The 19,423-nt window shown below is 33.7% G+C and overlaps 1 protein-coding gene across 9 annotated transcripts in view; it reads left to right on the top strand.

The window, feature by feature from the left end:
- Positions 1–19,423, top strand: part of Rel (nuclear factor NF-kappa-B family member relish) — a 161,206-nt gene that overhangs the window by 44,959 nt on the left and 96,824 nt on the right. For 8 of the 9 annotated variants that reach the window (XM_085814642.1, XM_085814644.1, XM_085814645.1 and 5 more), the window contains exons 8-10: positions 823–917; positions 8,652–8,781; positions 14,725–14,892. In XM_085814642.1, the coding sequence (XP_085670768.1) occupies positions 823–917; positions 8,652–8,781; positions 14,725–14,892 (393 nt within the window). The remainder of the gene's footprint in view (positions 1–822; positions 918–8,651; positions 8,782–14,724; positions 14,893–19,423) is intronic. The other variant, XM_085814647.1, reaches the window with a different exon arrangement.

Genomic DNA, 19,423 nt, shown 5'->3' on the forward strand with positions numbered 1-19,423 from the left:
TGTCTTTTCATCAAATAGTATGATTTAGTGCCAGTAATGGTTAAGCATGATGTCACAACAAAAATATGAAAAGTTAATTTTGGTTTAATGGAAATTCAATTAATTATCAATTAACCATTTAATTTCTTAAAAGAAGGATTAAGTTTCATTTTTCCTCGCATTTTGAGAAAATGATTAATATTTGAGCCAGCAGGAAGTGGCATATTTTCAAAGTTACAGGATCCAGGTTTAAAAAAATGCCATGATACATGACTTTAAAAAGGATGAAAAATGTTGATGTGATGTGAAACATTATGATAAGCGATTCAAGTTTTTTATATGCTATATCCAGACCAACATTATGGAGAATGTGATCAAATTGGAGATTAAGATCCTAAAACTGTAGTCAGTTTAAAATTAATGGACACAGGATTATCTCTAGTGGTTTTTAAACCATTTCAGGACTCTGGTACAGATATGGCCAGGGGTGAATGAGAAAATGGTCTGGCACGCCAGCATGCCGGCTAAAAGATGTGTGTGTTTCTTGCTGGCACCTATGTGTAACAGTTGGTGTGGAAGAGTTAATGGTGCAGGCATTCTTTTAGAGGCGATTACTGCAGTGATTCTTCCTGGAAGATGATTACTGTAGTGACTCTTCCTAGAAATGACAGATGCAAGCCTTGTTTAAAGGTACCTTTACCTATTCCTTGCCACTGTTTCACTTTTAAGGCAGAAAGAAAATATTTTTCCGAGTGTACTTTAAATGTATTTAATTATTAAATATAAAAAATATTAGGCAATTTATTGTTCCAAAATAGTTCACCGTTTTCTTTCTTTTAATAGAAGATATACGTGTAAAGTTTTTCGAAGTCGACGAACATTATAATGAAGTATGGACAGATCAAGGAACATTTAACTTGGCAGATGTACATTACCAAGTGAGTTGTTTTTTAAATCTGTGAAAATCGCATGAAAGAATAGTATGATTTTTAGTCATATAATCTTGGATTTAAGACAGTTGGTCAGGAACAGACAGATAGATGATGCTGAAAGCCAGGTTCTATCGTAAAATTAAAAATGGGTACATCTTTGCTAACGGGATGCTACTTAGCTCTAGACATAAATACTGGCATGGAATATAAATGGAGATGGGAATCTCAATCGTAAAGATATATACAGCTTCAAAAAAAAAAAAAAAAAAAAAAAAAAAAAAAAAAAAAAAAAAAAAAAAAGAGAAAAAAAAAAAAAAAGATCTGTAAGGGTTTTGATTTTAACAATCACCCCAAAGGCCTCTTTTAAAGTATAATATGGCTTATTAATAGAAATTATTGATAGAGATGGACCAGGTGAAATAGGAAAGTATTTTATTGGCTGTAAGATAAATATGAATTTATTTTAACTGGGGAAGTTTATATACCTTCTGTATATTTAAAAAGTGAAAAAGTATGTAATGTACATATTATTTGGAAAGTAAGGGCTGATTTCTTATAAAATGTAAACTATCATAGGTTTTTTTCAAAAAACTTTTCTTATTTAATTCTTTACATGTTTCTCCATTTTTCTACATAGTTTCCATATTTTGTAAAAACATTAGTTATACTGTTCTACAAGCTTTTTTATGCCTAAGTCATATACATCTATCACCTATGAGTATAACCAGTCTTGAACTGCATCACCTTGGGATTTGTGGCAAAGCATTTGCCTCTGAGAAACTCCTCTAGGTGGTGAAACAAGTGAAAACACTCGGTGCCACGACTGGATGAATCATGGGTGGTCAGTCTGTTCCCATTAAAAAACAAACAAACAACAACAACAACAAAAAAGAAAGATCAGATTTTGGGTGGGAATGACAGAGTGGGATCAGGCCTAGTCATGCACCAATGAAACTCCAGCTGTCCGAAGGCCACATCGCTTATTCTGTACTGCATGTCTAAGCTTAATCAGGGTAGCGCATTAAATGGATGCATTTATTGTTATCCCTTGCTGCATAAACTCAACTAACAAGGCTCTATGTCTATCCCAAAACCCAGTTGCCATAATCTTGAGTACTGAGATTATCTGCTTGGCTTTGACTGGTGATGCCATTCCATTGACTGATGTTTAGACTCTAGGGTCAAGTGAGAAACCCACATCTCATCCATTCTGACAATCCTGTCTAAAATATGATCACCTACCTTAATGTTATTGGGCCAAAGAAATCAAGAGTACATGTCATTCTTTTCATTTGGTGTTCTTCAGTAAGCAGCCTGGAAACTCAAATGTGCACAATTTGTAAAATTGCAAGTTTTCATAGATAATTTTGTGCAAAGTCGTTCTAGCCACATTCCAAAATTCCACTGCTAAAGTTGAAATTATGAATTACAGGTCTTTACTAATCTTTTCATCCACAGCATCGACCAAATCTTCTGTGATCAATTGATGATTGGGCTGATCATGGTTCACCATGGGCATTTTCTTGTCCATCTTTGAAAGCTCTCCCCCATCTATGCACTTTGTTATTACTCATTGCATTGAGGTCATATGCATCGCTTATCTGTCGATGAATTTCTGCTGCTGAACTGTTCCTTGCTGTCTAAAACCAAATGACTGGTGGTTTTTTACAGTCAACAAGTTGATCAGTTGTTTTAAACATTTTGAACTGGCACTGTATGCAATACACTACAACAATACCAATGCAAATGACGTCGTTTGATGAGCAAGGCATGTTGGGAGTCGGTACACATGCATGTTTCAATGTTCATATGGCATTTGATTAGCCAAGGCAATTTTGACCTTAGTTTCCGAATAACCCTCGCAATTCTTTAAAAATACTCGGTGCTAATTAGATATATCATGAATTAAATACAATTTTATTTAAATCAATCAGATTAAAAAATATTAAACTATTCTTAAGAACTGCATCTATTGCTTTTAAGTATGTTAGCTAGTTAAATAATAACAGACAAATTAAATATGAAAGACAAGTATCTTATGTTTTTTTGAATGGCAACAGATTATAATGAAAAGTGAAGCAACACAATGAAATGAAATAATGCAAAATTGTGTTTTGACTCTAATAGCTCTTTTGGGCTACAAAAAGAAATAATTTAGAAATTTATAAATAGGAATTCACATGATTATTTTACTTGAAATTTATAAAATGAAAATGTATGTAATTATTCCAATCTATTATTATATAATCTTTCATTATTTCTTGCAGTTATCAGTCTACTGTTGTACTGTTGTGAGTTTTTGAGACTAGAAGTAAATAGATTGTATAGCTTGCTTGGATCTTCAAACTGGTTTTGAGTTTTTGTACCTTTCTTCTCACAGAATGATCTTTCCTTTCAAGGACATTTTGGTGTTTTATTTATTATTATTTTTTTAGCAGTCTTTCATGTGGATGATACTTTTGTTTTAGAAGAGTTTATTTGCAACTACTGATCACTTGACAACTGCCAGTTTGTGCCATATTAATATTTTCTCATCATCTAAAAAATCAGCATTTCATACAAAAAGCAAATTAAAATGTCAAAGAGGAAGTAAATGGCTGCTAATGAGATGAAGTAAATGGATTACTATATTTAGCTCTATTTAAGCATATTTTTGTTAAGTAATCAAAGATCACAAAATTTCATACCTTTCCATTAACAGAAGAAAAATGAAAAAGATTTAGAAAAACGTTTAAATATTTTGTAAAACATAGGTTTTCTAAACTTTCATTTAATATAAGTCATTGGAACGGAATTTGATGATTTCCATATTATATCCATTGAGTTTTATTTACTAATGTTTTACCATGTGACCTTGAAAGTCTTCTTTAAGTGATGTTGTTAATAGGAATCTTAAAAAAATTCTGTGTATTTTACTAGATGTATTCCAGTTAAATTTGAGTTTTATTTAGTTAAATCTTTTTTGTGTTTTATTTACTACATTGTAGTGAAGAAAAATTGTTTTATATTTATGTCTTATCAGAAGTCATTTGGTTACTTTGCTTGATTTTCATTTATTTCAATTGTCTGTTAATTTGGATCAAATCTAGACACAGATTTTTTGCTCCTTTGTAATATTTTCTTAGTGTTTTTCATGCATATACCGGGTGGCCATAATTAAACTGACAGTGCTCACAGTGTTCTGTATCGTGATCTATTTGAGAGAATGATGCCACATTTTGTAGGAAGATTAAACAAGACGGGGGACGAAGGATTCCGCGAAAAAACAAATTAGTTTGAAAAGTTACCACAAGGGGAATATTTGGCGCTGTGTAATAGAAAATAGAGTGTTAACAGATTCAAATCAATACGGAAATTACCTTTTATTTTGCATTCAAATAAGGTTCAATGTTGCTGCCGTTGTTGTGGACCACATATTGCATTCTGTGCACAGTATGCACAACAGCAGAAAGTAACATGTTTGCAAGAATCTCCTGTACAGTCCGTGATATGTTATCCTTCAACAGCCAGGTGCTGGACCACTCCTTGATAGACCTTGGACTTAAGGTAACCCCATAGCCAGAAGTCGCATGGGGTAAGATCGGGCGACCGAGGGGGCCATGCAGTTGGAAGGTAGCGGCTAATGACTCTTTCTGTTGTGAATTTCTGTTGTAGCATCTGTTGCACCCTACAGCAACGTGTGGAGGGGCTCCATCTTTCATGAAAATGATTTTCCCCAGGCATTGTCTTTGAAGTGCCAGAATGACAAAGCTGTTCAACATGTGGCGATATTTCTCTCCGGTAACAGAACAGGTTTCCGGTCCGGTCGGGGTAATGTTCTCATAGAAGAATGAACCTACAATAAATTCCGCTGTGAGTCCACACCAAACAGTTACCTTTGGTGAATGTAAGGGAATTGCTGTGACTGCATGTGGTGGTTTGTCATTCCAAATTTGACAGTTCTGGGTATTCACAGTTCCATTCAGGTAAAAGTGGGCCTCATCTCCCCATAAGATTTTCCACGGCCAAATTATCCACCTCCATTCTGGCAAGAAAGGTGAGAGCAAAAGTCAATCGCTTATCATGGCAGGGGTACAGTAACTCCTGTACACGGCTGATCTTGTATGGATAGAAGTTAATAATCTTTCATAATATTTTCCATACCATACTGTAAGGCATATCCATATTCCGAGCTACTCCACGAGCGCTAGAGATGGTAGCAATATTGTCTGGTCCTCTGTCGACAATCGCCGTGGCAACTGCTTTGATTGTATCCTGTGGTACAGGTTTTCATCCTCTGCCTGACTGAACTTTCAGAGAACCTGTTTTCTCAAATGTCGCAACCATTGCTTTTAGCCCATTAACTGACACAGGACCATTACCTTTACGCATTTTTTGGTGCGTTCTAAAAGCACGAAGAGCGGCTGACTCTTTGCACTGGTTGAGGTAAAAGAATTTGACCAGTAATGCACGCTCGACTAAAGAAGGAGACATTGCACATAAACTTTCAATCTGATTGATTCGAAACGTAACACATTGCCTTTTAAAAACAAAGCAGCTAGCACTGTGCGAATGGATGTAATGCGAAATTTGTATAAAGAACTTCTTCTTCTGCTCAGTGTACATGATATTGCAGATCCTGAGACTTTATCGGTGTTTATGTAGATTTTACGCTTTTTTAAAAATGTTGCCATATTGCACTTGAATTAAATCAGAAAATGTTCATAATAAAAGGTAATTTTATTCTGCATTAATTTGCATTTGTTAACACTCTATTTTCTATTACACAGCACCAAATATTCCCCTAGCGGTGACTTTTGGAACTAGTTTGTTTTTTTCGTGGAATCCTTCGTCCCCCGTCTTGTTTAATCTTCCTACAAAATGTGGCGTCATTCTCGCAAATAGATTGCGCTATGTAACACTGTGAGCACAGTCTGTTTAATTATGGCCACCCGGTATATTGGAGATGATGATAAAATATTAGTTTACATAGATTTTTCAAAATTTGATATAGATTTCTTGAATTTGAATTGTGGATTTAAAATGTTGAGTTTTTCTCACACATCCTTGTTTATTGGTCAAGTTAATAATTGCAAAATTTATAAACACCAATGGTTAAACTCAGAAAATCCTTCTAAATGAATTTTTTTAATATCTAATGTAATTAATTATGTAAATTTTAGATTTCCCACCAAATCATTTGATTTTTTTTTAGATCATACATCATATAGATGGTAACAATGAGTACTTTTTAAAATCAAGAGATTCAATTCTTCGTTTTAGTTTTTCCGTGATTTTTAAATAATGATATCGGATTTCTTGATCAAACAAAAATTTGAATGAACTGAGAGTTATGCTTGTTTTAAAACCTACATCCTTCCTGCGGGTATACTTGTCAGTAGGCTGTAATTTTTTTTTTAAACTTCCTTCTATGTAATAAATATTTGTTCAGTAGGGAAAAAATTATTAATTTTTTAAACATCTATACTTATTGTTAATTTTAATATCTATTCTTAAGTGTTTAAAAAATTTCTTGCAGTAAAGAATGGGGAACAACAAAAGAGGCAATGTGTTAAAAAAGTTTCTATTGGACGATGACCAGTGCTTTGCTTCTCATTGATTTAGGTTATGAGAGTCACCTTGTTACAGTTGTGCATAGAACATTATTATTGGAATACCATTGATAACAGAAGATTTGTCTGTAGTCTGTCAGAGTGTAGATTTTTCTTTAGAAAATCTTTTTAAACGTTTTATAATCTAGAGTGGGGCAAAGATATGTAATAGTCATGACGAAATCAAAGGAAATCCATATTAAGATAGTAATATCATTGTCTAAAGGTCACTTTGACCTACACAACTTTATCAGTGATATAAGCTGTTAAAAAATTCCGAGACAAAAATATTGAAATTTGTATCATGCTCTTACGGCAGACAGATAACTTCAAATTGGCTTACTTCTGTCGTATCGTATTGGTGTCCCAAGTGTCTCGAAATCAAAATTGTGTATTGTATGGCTTAGTCGGCACATTTGCGAAACTTAAATGTGATTGGATGTCTGTGGGAAATACTATCATATTGATTTGCATGATGACTTTATCACCACAGATCAATACAAAGCTTGAATTTCAGTCAGAAATGCCTTTAAACTCTGATAAAAATGTTCTTAAATGTGTATCAAAATTTTTAATATCAAAATTTTTTTTTCCTTAGAAGTGCAGCATCTCATTCGCAAACTGTTGCCGTTATGGTGAGTCTTTGAGTTTCAGTACCTGAACAGTTTCTATTTCATAGGCATAGAAATGAAATTTATTTTGCAGTCTTATGGTCTCTTAATTATAGCATCTTTAGCTCTTTATGATGCTCTAATAATATATTTCTTGGACTTTTTAGGGCTTCTAGTGAAAGGTTTAATTGAAAAGTTCTAGTGAAAGGTTCTAATTTAGTCTACTTTCCTTCAGAGATGCATTTTTTGGCTCAGCCAGGCTGTTAGTTAATATTTAAGTGACCAGAAGTTTATCAAACCATTTTTTATGTTTGGAGACTCCTGTTTATATATTCATTTAAAACTCATTTGAGTAATTGTCAGTTTAGTTCAGCTTATCATATACAATATATTGAGTTTCTTTTGTGCTGTTATGTGTGTTAATTATTCAACATTTGCAGTAAAAGAATTGAAAAAACACAGGACAAAGGGAAGAAAATTTTAAAGCTGCTCTACCTGACACTGTAGATCACGAACCTCTAGAATTAATAGTTCCCTTAAAATGTGAAATCAAGGAGGTGTTATGTGAAAATCATGTAGCTAATATGAATATCATCAGCATATGAAACATTTTTGAACCTCCCTAGAAGCAATATAAAATAGAATAGTTTATGCTAAAATTTTCTAAAAAATGAAAAACATATTTTAATAAATTTTTGATTTCATTGAATGCAAATGTTTATTTGATGAATCTTTTTGATTGAGAAATTATTTTAATATGCTGGATTATAACGGCATTTCTTGATACTTTTTAATTGCGTTTTATTTGTATTGTGTCTAAGAAAATTTTCAGTTATTCTGCAACACACCTATCTTTGGTTAAATTAAACTTACAATGTAATGAAGGTATGACATAAATTCTGTGAAGAAATGAATTATCAGTACAAAGAGTTTCTTAATTCTGGAAACAAATTGACCCAGAAATATGTTTAAATTTATTCTACTTCACAACTTCTGAGGGTTAAATTGTACAACACAAAATTACCAGTTACCTGGCTGGAACACAAGCTTCCTTAAAACTATTATAATTTCAAGCAATATAATTTATTCTAACAAAAGCTACAAGATTCATTTAAACTTCAACAGTAATTCAAACTCTTAGCTTACCAAATGAAATCTACCCTTGTGCTATTCTAATGAGTTTAAGAACAGTGTTGGCATTGCCAAGAGAAAGGAATTTTCCCTGTGAGGACAATGTCAGCAGAAAGTATCAGAACTCTTACACAGAGATATGTGTAACTCTTCTAACTTTATAGAAAAACTGCTTGCTACTTAAATCTGCACAAATTTTGGAATGTATGAACCTTGTGGCAAAATGAGGGAAACAGGAAAGATGTACATTTAACAGCCTTTGGTTAATGAAATTTAAACATAAATGCCAGAATTCCATTAATATAATTTAACACACTTGCTATTTACTAATTAAAAATTTCATAATTGAGAGCTATAACATTATGTAAATGCAAGGAAATCTTGATTAATTTATTGTATATTTATAGGTTGCTATTACTTTTAAAACACCTCCATACCAAAGTAATGTAGAAAAAGATGTAAAAATTCAGCTATACAGAATAACTGACGGTGCAGTCAGTGAGCCGAGAGATTTCAAGTACCTACCAGATGAGGAAGGTATTAATTCTTTACTGTATAATTTAATTGTTAACTGTTAATTCTTTACTGTGTAATGTTACTAAAAATAAGAATATTTGTAGATCTTTCAGGCAACCAGTTTACTAAAGGCATACTGATCAAAGAAACAAATATTTGGAAACCATAATTCTGAAATTGTCTTAAAAATAGGTTTGAAACAATTCTCCAGCCCTTATTTTTTTTTGCCACTAAAGTCTGCAAGATAGGACTCCAAATGATGTATTTTATTGTTTCAGCATCTTTGTTAGAGACTTTCAACCACGAAGCACTCTTTTGTTTTGCTTACATACACCAGAGCATCCACTGTATAAGTGCAATCCTTTTGGAATTGTTTTCCTGCATACAAAACACTCTAATTTTGACAATCTTATTGGGTCTACTAGTTCAACCTTTTAGCATATTTGAACAGATATTTTGAAAAACCATCCTTATGAAGCTGTTCACAAATAGTTAATTTTTTGACGTACCATTTGACTTTTTTCTGAAAAACTGATTTTTACTTTTCTGATTAACCTTTTCTGATTTTTATCCGAAAAACAGATAAAATATCAAAAAAGGAAATTTTGATCTAAGAAATTGATTTCCATAATGGATATTTTGATTTCATGATTGTTCTCACAAAGTGTGCGAGAAAATTTTCTTTTTTGAAAGGAACAGAACAGCATCTTATTTCATTGATAGCAATTGAACATCGTTAGCATGGTTATTGTTGAAATATATGGAGGGAATACCACTCTAATGAAGAACCGAATGCCAAAAAATCTAATGCGTAAGAAACAAGAAGCACACACAAAGAAAATATTTTTAAAAAATGAGGATTGTTGTTGATTCTATATCCGTAGTTCTATTTGGGAGAGCTTTCAATTTCTATATTCGATTCAAATCACTACTTCAATTAAGTCTTAATGACTTTTTACTTTCACACATCTTTATAATTACAGTATTTACATGATAGTTGATAATTACTTTAACGACAGTACATTTTAGTTGGTTTTGAAATCCTAAGTTCATCTTCACACTCCTCAGAGCGGCTCAAATCTAATCTCGTTCCCAAATCTCAGAGAAAAAGAAAGGAAGAATGCCTGCCATCTAGTGGCAAGAATAGTACATCCCCCCACCTTTTTATTTTACATGGGAAAATCAAAACAAAATTTATCAATAATCAAACAAAAGTTCACAAATATGAAAATTAACTAATGTTCTAAAAATTAATACTTACAAAGGACTATTACACATCTAAACATTTTCATACCATATCCAGATAACATATTCCAATTTACTACAGTTAGGACAATTAAACTTCTAAGATACTGAAAAGAAAAAAAAAAAATAATATAGCAATTTAAAAATACGTAACAGGTTTTACAGTTTTAAGTGCATATCTAGTTTGATAGTTCATATCACTGTCACACTCATCTGCAGAGTTCTTTCTATTCATGTTCAAGACACTAAACAAGTTAGGTCTATCAAGTTCGAGAGAATAAATACATTTCACAGGTCTTAGGAATTCACCCTCTGTCGTTTTCACTTTGACAACACGTACTTCGTTGTCTTTCCCAGGATACATTTCTACAACAGGACCTATAAGCCAGTCTGTTCTTTTCCTTCTGTCGTCCTCTACAAACACTAAATCATCTTTCTGTATGGTTTGCTAAGGTACGGTCCTTGGTCGATGTTCTAACAATCCAAGATATTCATCTCTAATCTTTTATGAAATTCTACACATAATTTTTGGTGGTATTGCCATATTTTCGATAAGTTAATTTTAGCCAAACTGTCCAGATCTGGTACACCATCAGTTCGAACATCCTGAATAAACATAGATGGAGTGAGTGCACATAAATCGGTGGAATCTTCTGACTCATAATGTTAATGGTCTGGAGTTGTGAAAGTAATGCTTTTCCCAGGACTCTTCTCAATAATTTCTTGATCATCTGAACCAGTCTCTCCCACCAGCCGCCCCACCATGCTGTGGTTGGTGGATTTAACTTCCATTGAATTTTCATTGTCGAAGAACTTCTGATAATTTGGTCCCAGTCAACAGATTGGAGTAAATTCCTTGCCTCTGCAAAATTTGGGCCATTTTCATTGTATACTACTCTAGGCCATCCTCTTTGTCCTATAAATTTTTGAAATCCCAGGAAGAAACCATTAGTCGATAAGCTTTCAATTAATTCTAAATGAACCGCACGCTAAACTCCACAGGTAAAAAGCAAGATCCAAGCTTTTCTATTTTTTAAATAAAGTCTTGCTACATCAACACCTGTCACCTCAAATGCCTAAGCATCTGTTGACTTGATCTTTTGGGAGAGGACAAGACACTGTATTAGGAGCTTTTGCTGAGTGTCTTTTGCAACGAATGCACATCGATATGGCTCTTTGTATTGTTTTTCTTCCTGTTATTATCCAAAATTTTTGACGAATATTGGTCAAAAGAACTTGAGTACGAGCATGTAAAATTTGTAAATGGTAGTCTTGTATCATTCTTTCTACTAATTCATGTTTGGATGCAAGTATAATGGGGCACCAGAAGTTTTCATCGTCATGTCTTCTCAAAATCTTATGACTGGCAAAAGATTGTAAAAAAGTCTGTTTTTACCCATGTTGTAGACATCACAAAAAACATGCTTTTTTCTGTCACTTGGTCAAATTAATGTAACCAATTGTTTGCTCCTTCTTCACGGCCTTCACTTGACCACAAATCACTCAAGGTGAAATTGTCTCCTTTTGTTTGTTTGTTTGTTTGTTTGTTTTGTTTTGTTTGGGAATTGATACAGCCAACCAGTGGATTAACTGAAACCTTGAAAGTATAAATTTTTTGCAATCTCATTTGCTTTTGACTGAATTATAGGTCCACTTTAAGGTACATTAGAAGTGCGCATATGGTTGAGCCATTCTAGAAGTAAATTTTCAACATCTTCATACTTTTTTTTTTTTTCCAATGGCAGATTGTGAACAATTACAAATGTAACCCAGTCCATTAATCTATACAAAGCCGGATGTGGTGGTCTCTTTGTTATGGAGGCACCTAATAGGTGGGCCACCTTCACCTTTCCTATGAAGGGACGGATAGTTACAACCATGCCTTCTCCGGGATTCAAACCCAGACCCGTCGGCATCGCAGTCAGCTTCCTTGACCACTATACCGACTGGGCGGCACATCTTCATACTTAGCACTATAAATTGCATAGATGTGATTCCAGAACCTGATGCAGAAGCATAATGGTTTAACCCTAGTTGTACCAGCTGATTTTTAAAAAATGAAAAAGCACATCTGAACACAGAATTGCATTTTTTGATTGAAGCTCATAATTGATGCTATTATCATGTTTGTTGAGCAGTGTTGTAAAGAATATAGTTTATTTTGTGAGTTTTTCAATTAAATGGGATGCAGCATTTCTGTAACTCTAGCAGAGAAAGAAACGGGGCAAAATGAGAAAGTTTATGCTAAATGAAAAAATATAATGTGATCAACAGACAGTTTGTGATTCATGCTAGTCAAAATTCACATTAACAAATAAAACTTTCTGTAAGATCATGTTCATCGCTATTGGGACCAAAATTTTCTTCATATTAACCGAGTGTTTGCCTTAAGTGAGTTTATGTTAGGGAAAAGATTACTGTACTGCAAAAATATCATTGACAATTTACATTTTTATGACTTTGTTTTACAAATTGAAAGATGCTGTTAAATTATGCAACATAATTTGCAAATGATTATGATCCTAAAATACTAGTGTATAATTATAATAGTAAAATAACTCACTTATGTTGAAGCATGCTTTTGGAACAAAAGTAGCAAGTGATATATGAAGAAAAACATTTTGTTATGAGAATAGTAGTTTAAGATTTTACTGTGTATGAAATTAGCAACCTGGCTATATCTATACTTGCTTATGAGATTAAAGTGGCAGATGATACAATCAAAAAAAAAAAAAAAAAAAAAAAAAAAAAAAAAAATACTGGTTATAGTCTTAACAACTCGGATGCGTCCAAGTTCACTTGGGGGGGGGCAAATGGCAAATGACAACATGCAGAAGAACATTCATTGCAAGAATAGGTTCAGTTTTTTAGTGCTTGGAAGGAATTAGCAAACTGGCTGTATCAAAACTCTTGTTTATGAAAATGGAAATACCAAACAATATCTTACTGCAAGAGGCTTAACTTAAGGTAGAATTTTCATGACTATGAGCAAAGCATTCCCGAGCCACCTTGCCACACGGCCGAATTCAACATCTCGATTAACTGCAGGTCACCAACGTGGTTCAACACCACTGCAATCTACACCGATGGTTCCAAAGGAGAATGTGGCAGCGGTAGCGGATACTGTGTTCTACTTGGGAACCAGATCTTAAAGACCTGGGAAAGAAAGCTTAAGCACCACAACTCAGTTTTTCAGGCTGAACTGATTGCATTAAAAGCTGCACTTGTCTACGCACTGGAAAATAACTATTCTAGTATATATTCAGACTCAGCCTCTAGCTTCCAGGCAATCCAAGGCACATGTAGTAAAAATCCACTCGTCAGGGCCATACAAAAACTCTTACTAAGAACACCTAAATACTATAGGCCTGAACTCCAGTGGGTACCTGCCCACACTGGAATACTGGGTAATGAAATTGCAGATGCATTAGCCAAAAGAGCAGCAACTGACCCCCACGTTCGCACACTTTGACGTGCCTCTCCCGGGTTCGTTCTTAAAAGCTGAGCTCGAGAGAGAATTACTCAAACATTGGCAACATCTGTGGGAGACAGAGACCACCAGCAGAAGAGTTTACAGACTTTTTCCAAAAGTCTGCCAGCTTCTAAAATCTGGCTCGTCTCACTTCACTCAGTATCTAACAGGACATGGTCCCTTCATGACTTACCTGCATCGCTTCAGACGACGCGAAAACGAGCATTGCTCATGTGGGATGGTAGGAGATCCGGACCACTATCTGTTCGCTTGCAGAGAGACCGCCAAATATCATCTTAGGGAACCAGTAGCAAACCACATCAATGCATGGGCCGAAGCTACTTAAAAAAATTGCAATGCATTGAAACGCATATGCGATTGCATAAACATTGCACGCAAAATCTCAGACTGGCTGGAGTAATTCTCAGCCACCATCCTCGTCACCAGCACAGCCCCTGTATGCTCTGTACCTGTAGTGAACTAATTTTATCTTAAGTTAGCTTATTCGGCTTTTCTTATTCCCTGTATATATTTATCTCCTTGAACTGTAAACCTTGAATTATGAACCTTGAACTATGTATTTTGCCTTATTTTATGTATTGTTTCCACTGTTTTGCTTTTTTTTTTAAAAAAAATTTATGTATTATTTTACTTTCTAGTATTTTACTTCTTATTACTTTTAGTATTTGTAACCACCTATCCATAACTCTGTAAATAAGTAACTGAAATTGTTCTTCACACCCGCAATGCACCCTTCTTCCATCATGCACTATCGTCTTCGTCCAGCATTTGTTTGCACTGCCCCCAGCAGTCGTCTTGAGCACAATATGTATTTATACGTGTGTTATTTTGTTCAAGTTATTTCCGTCAGCGGGGCTACCTGGCCGATATGCTAACTACCCAGTGGACTGGCTGCCTCGCTGTCGGTGGAAGGAAAGAAAGTATTTATTGCTATTAAAAATAAAAAAAAAGAGGGGGATGTATTAAAAGATAAACAGAAAAGGTATGTGAGATTTGAAAGCATCATAAGTAGATGAGCCCCCCCCCAAAAATATTTTAATGTGAAACAAAAGTTATAATTTAAAAATCAGGGCAAATTCTATACTGCTATGCTACTGTAGGTTTAGTTCATTACAGAGTTTCAAAACAGTTACACATCTATTCAGACATGATTGAAAAAAAAAATGATTCTTTATATAATTGTTTGCTTCCTAGTGATATTTGCATTTTCTGATGCTTTTTTTCAGATTTTGCAAGTGTAGCTAAAAAAAGGAAAAAACCCAATCCTAGTCATAATTTCCCTGCTAGTACTCAGATTTCTGTTGCTGGAAATATGATTGATAAAAAATATGAACATTTGTCTTCGGATGGTAATGCAGAAGCTCCGAGTGCTTTAAGTGCAAACAGTTTGATTGGTAAGTGGTGTATTCTGCTAATTTAGAAGTAGTTTTTATTAACCCCTTCGAGCCGGGTAGCGAAAACGCGCGCTTATCGCGGAGGCCGGCAGTGTCTTCTGCGAGCATCTCTCCAGGGCTGGGGGCTTTTTTGCTACTAAGACTAAATCCATGAAATCTCCGAAGTATCAACGCATTGTTTAATAATGCTTATAGAGTATTTAAACAGCTTATGCTTTATAGATATTTTTATATATATACTTTAATTACCTTATTTCTTGTTTAAATGCATATTTTACACATTTTATTTTAATTACTCACCATTTTATGACTTTTAACATTATACATCTGAAAACTAAATATATTACTTAAAATTCTCTTTTCGTATGAAAAACTTGAAAACAGGGATCTATACACAGTCCTACGTTACATTCCTTGCACTCGTAATAACTCATTTGCCATTTTGGCGGATTTTTCCGGGAATGTGAACAAACGAAGCATCGTCGTCTCATTTTCTTATCAGTTTCTTTTGAACAAAGTTTTGGAAAATGTCTTTCAGTTAATCTTTCAGAATCAATATCAGAATATAAGAATTTCGGAATCAATATCTGAAATATTTTGCATCATTTCCGCTATTTCATGCTCTGTTAAACATTTTCGACGCTTCGACATTGCAACGGTAAAAACAAAGAATTCACGTCTAACAAGATCTAATTATTTTCTAAAAACTGAACTGCAAACCAAAATACCCAACACCTTAGCGCAAATAAAACTTCTGTACTTAAATAAACAACTACCACGTGCGAATAAAGTGCGATTTAAAGAGACGTCATAAATCACGCCGTTCGGAAACATTTATTTCCTCTTTTATTTATATAATCAAAAACACGTGTATGTGAGTCATGCTTCTCTCATTTCGAGTAGAAGGTCTAATGTACATGTATCTGAAACCATATGGACATACAGCACCATCTTGTGGCAGAAATTATAGTTTGAAAAACGTTCCAGGACACTGGCACAAATACGGGACAGTCGGTAGTGAACGGGAAAATGCTTTGGCACGCCTGCGTGTCGGCCGGGAAATGAGTGTTTTCGTTGCTGGCACGTAGACGTGACAGTTGGCGCGAAGGGGTTAACGCAGTCTGTTGAAAATTAGAATCAGAAACACCCCAGATTAGTAAGTCTGTTTCTTTTTCTTTATTTAGTTCTTTATTCTCCGAATACCGGCAGCTGTTGATTCCGATTGCGTAATATCACATGTGGAAGAATTACGCTGCGCAATAACGTTTGCAGTATTTTGGAGAGATAATTAATTTTGATCTTCAGTCTGAGATTTGTTTATGAACACTTAAAAGAGTTTTACTGTGCTTTCTAAGCAGATTATTTCTCAGTTCTGTTGGTCTATTTTTATATGATGCACATATCGAAATGTCAAAATCATTTATTTAGCCGAGAAATCTAAAGAACGAATACAATCTCCCCCACTCCTCTTTTTCCAGTTACTATCCGGAATATTTGGCAATTTCCGAGTATGCGGGTTAGTTAAGCTTTTACTGTTAAAGGTGACTGCATGAAGCAATTTCCCGTCTTCTGATTTCAGAAATGTGCCTCTTTTTTACTTAAATTACTTTGCTTGGAATAAATGTTAAGGGAAAACTGTTATGCAATGAAAATTTAGAAAATGTTCAGAATTTTGATTTAAGTTAAAGTATTTAAATATTAATATGAGTGGAAAAATAAATTGTATTTATTATTAGGTGCCAAATGAATACAATTAATATAGCTTATTATTTTTTATTTTCTATATTTTGAACTGAAATTTCATCATTAAATCTTGTAATATAGTTTAGTTCTGCCAAGGTACTGGCATAAATACGTGACAGTCGGTAGAAAACACAACAATGCTCTGGCACGCCTGCGTGTCGGCCAGTAGATAAGTGTGTTCGTTGCTGGCACGTATACGTGACAGTCAGCGCGAAGGGGTTAAAAATAAGTCTGTTAACAGGGTTTCTCAATTGGGGGGGGGAATTCTCCCTGATGAAGGAAAGATTCAGGGGCAATGCAGTCAGCCTTTAATTTAAAATTTAAGTATTTACTTAGTTTATGAATACAATTTATGTTACAGCAAGTTTTGTTACACGTATTTACTTACGACTTATGTTACAAGTGTTTACTTAGTTTATGAATACAACTTATGTGCAGAATACAACTTATGTTAGTTTATGAATATAAAATACAACTTATGTTAGTTTATGAATATAAAATAAAAGTTTTCATATTTATCAATATTTTCTATGCATTTTGTTGTTCAATTTGTAAAAAAAGTTAAAAGTAATCTCAATTTAAATTAATTTATGTGTGTATTTTTTGAGTTTTGGAAATGAAGGGGAGATGATCTTCTAACAACGATGAAAGACGTGCATGGGGCTAAAAAGGTTGAGAACCACTGTTACATTGCAATAAATATCTAGCATTTGCAATTACTGTTTTGAGTTGACTGGATGAAAATGTGAATCACCTAATTAGGTACTTTTCCATTTCACTGGTGAAATCTCGCCTAGCAGACTTTGTTGGCGACAGCATATCCTATACACATAACAAATGTTAGTTCTAAGAATTTTTTATTTTGATATGGTTTGATTTTAATATGGCTTAAAATTTTGTAAAACGCCAATAAATAAAGACAATAAAATTGTAAAAAGACATTAATTTAAGAATTTACTAGCTTTCATGGCTCAACATCCTGATTCGCCGGTTCTTATCATGTGACCCCCAAGTGATCTTATCTCACGTAAACTACGCTACTAAAATCTAATTCTCTCAGTAATTATCTACATTAATTTCAAGTTAATTCTTAATTTGGAATAATAGTTTAAATGCAAGAATTATTCCAATTCGTACGAGTAGCTTACTCAGAAATTATGTAAAACCGCAGTGCTTTACTTCGCTAGTGCATTCTCATTAGAATTGATGAATTTAACCCTTGATTTTGCCTTTCTATATTTTCGCCTTCCGGTGAGCGGTGTGATTGCATCCTAATTGAATGGTCTTGGGCAAAAAATTTAACTATCTTGTAAAAATTTTATGTCAGTATTGAAAGAAACAATCAATCTGACAAGAAATGGCTGCAACTTGTTTTGAAAATAAAGTGTAAGATGTTACCAGTGAAGATATTCTGTTTGGTATCAGTTGTACCATTATTGGCAACTTTATCATTTGCTCCGGCAAAGCGGAAAAGTACCCCTAATTATTATCAGTTGGATTTATAAGATTTTAAACAACACAGCTGATTTTTTTAGGTATTTAATGTCATTTTGAAAAATTGATAATACCGTATTTACGCGAATCTAATGCACATCGTTTTTGGCCAAATGAAGTATTCAAAATTGGGGTGCGCATTAGATTCGAGTGCAAAGTTCGCCGATGACGTCAACCAAATTTAAATTGTAACAATGGATTACTGTATTTCTCAACTACATTTACCGTTACATTTATCGTTGACACATTACTGCATAGAGGATACAAACTGCAGAGTACGTAGTCACGAAATGGAGGGCAAACAGAGAAGAATGTCATATGACGCTACTTTCAAACGTAAAGTAATTCTTTATGCTGAAAAAAATGGTAATAGAAAGGCAGGGAGAGAGTTCAACGTAGCTGAGAGCAATGTTCGCTTGTGGCGGCAACGGAAATTGGCACTGTTTGCAACTAAAGATTCAATAAATTCCTCATACTATTGATGCGCATTACATTCGCCGACAAACAATTTTTTTATTATTTAAAGTTTTAAAATGGGGATGCGCATTAGATTCGATGGCGCATTAGATTCGCATAAATACGGTATTTATTTTGTAAATGAGCAGTAACATTTTGTATGAGAGAATTCTAATAATTTGCAACTGCTCACTTTCAGATGCAAGCAGAATTTCAATTTTCAGCATGCCAGTTTTCTCTCACAAATATGCTTATTACATAAAATTACATTATATTTGTAGAATATGTAGACTGAAGAAGTGAATTTTTTAATTGTTGAAATTATTTAACATATTTCAGGTACTCGGCAGTGCTCTAATTTTAATGGTAAACATGAATTGTGAATCTCTGGAAATTGTTTTAATTAATCCTATCATATTCGTGTATATTCTGCTGTCTTTTAAAATTAAATTTTATCTTATGTTGTTAACATGTTTAAAGAATTTTTATATGTATATGTTAACATGCTTAAAATTTATTTGTCTATATATTTTCAATAGTTGAGTTCCAACTTTATTTGAGTGCATCTCATAGTTGGATTCTTTTAAAGTAGTATCACCACACAGTGCTAAAATCTGCCCAAAACTCCTAGTTTTCATCCAAGGAACCTTCCTATTTTTCATGCTGCAATGTTGGCGGCTGTTCCTGTTTTTCATGTTCCAAGGTTGGCTGTAATATAAACATACCTACTGCATTTTAAGTTGGAACTTGATATCTGGAAAACTGTGGATAAATAAATACTTTATGTAAGTTAACTTCATAAAGTTAATTTTAACTACCAGCAAAATATACATTCAAC

This window comes from Stegodyphus dumicola, chromosome 4 (assembly GCF_044657685.1).
Source record: "Stegodyphus dumicola isolate Sdum_Otavi_A_Nest chromosome 4, ASM4465768v1".
Taxonomy (NCBI): domain Eukaryota; kingdom Metazoa; phylum Arthropoda; class Arachnida; order Araneae; family Eresidae; genus Stegodyphus; species Stegodyphus dumicola.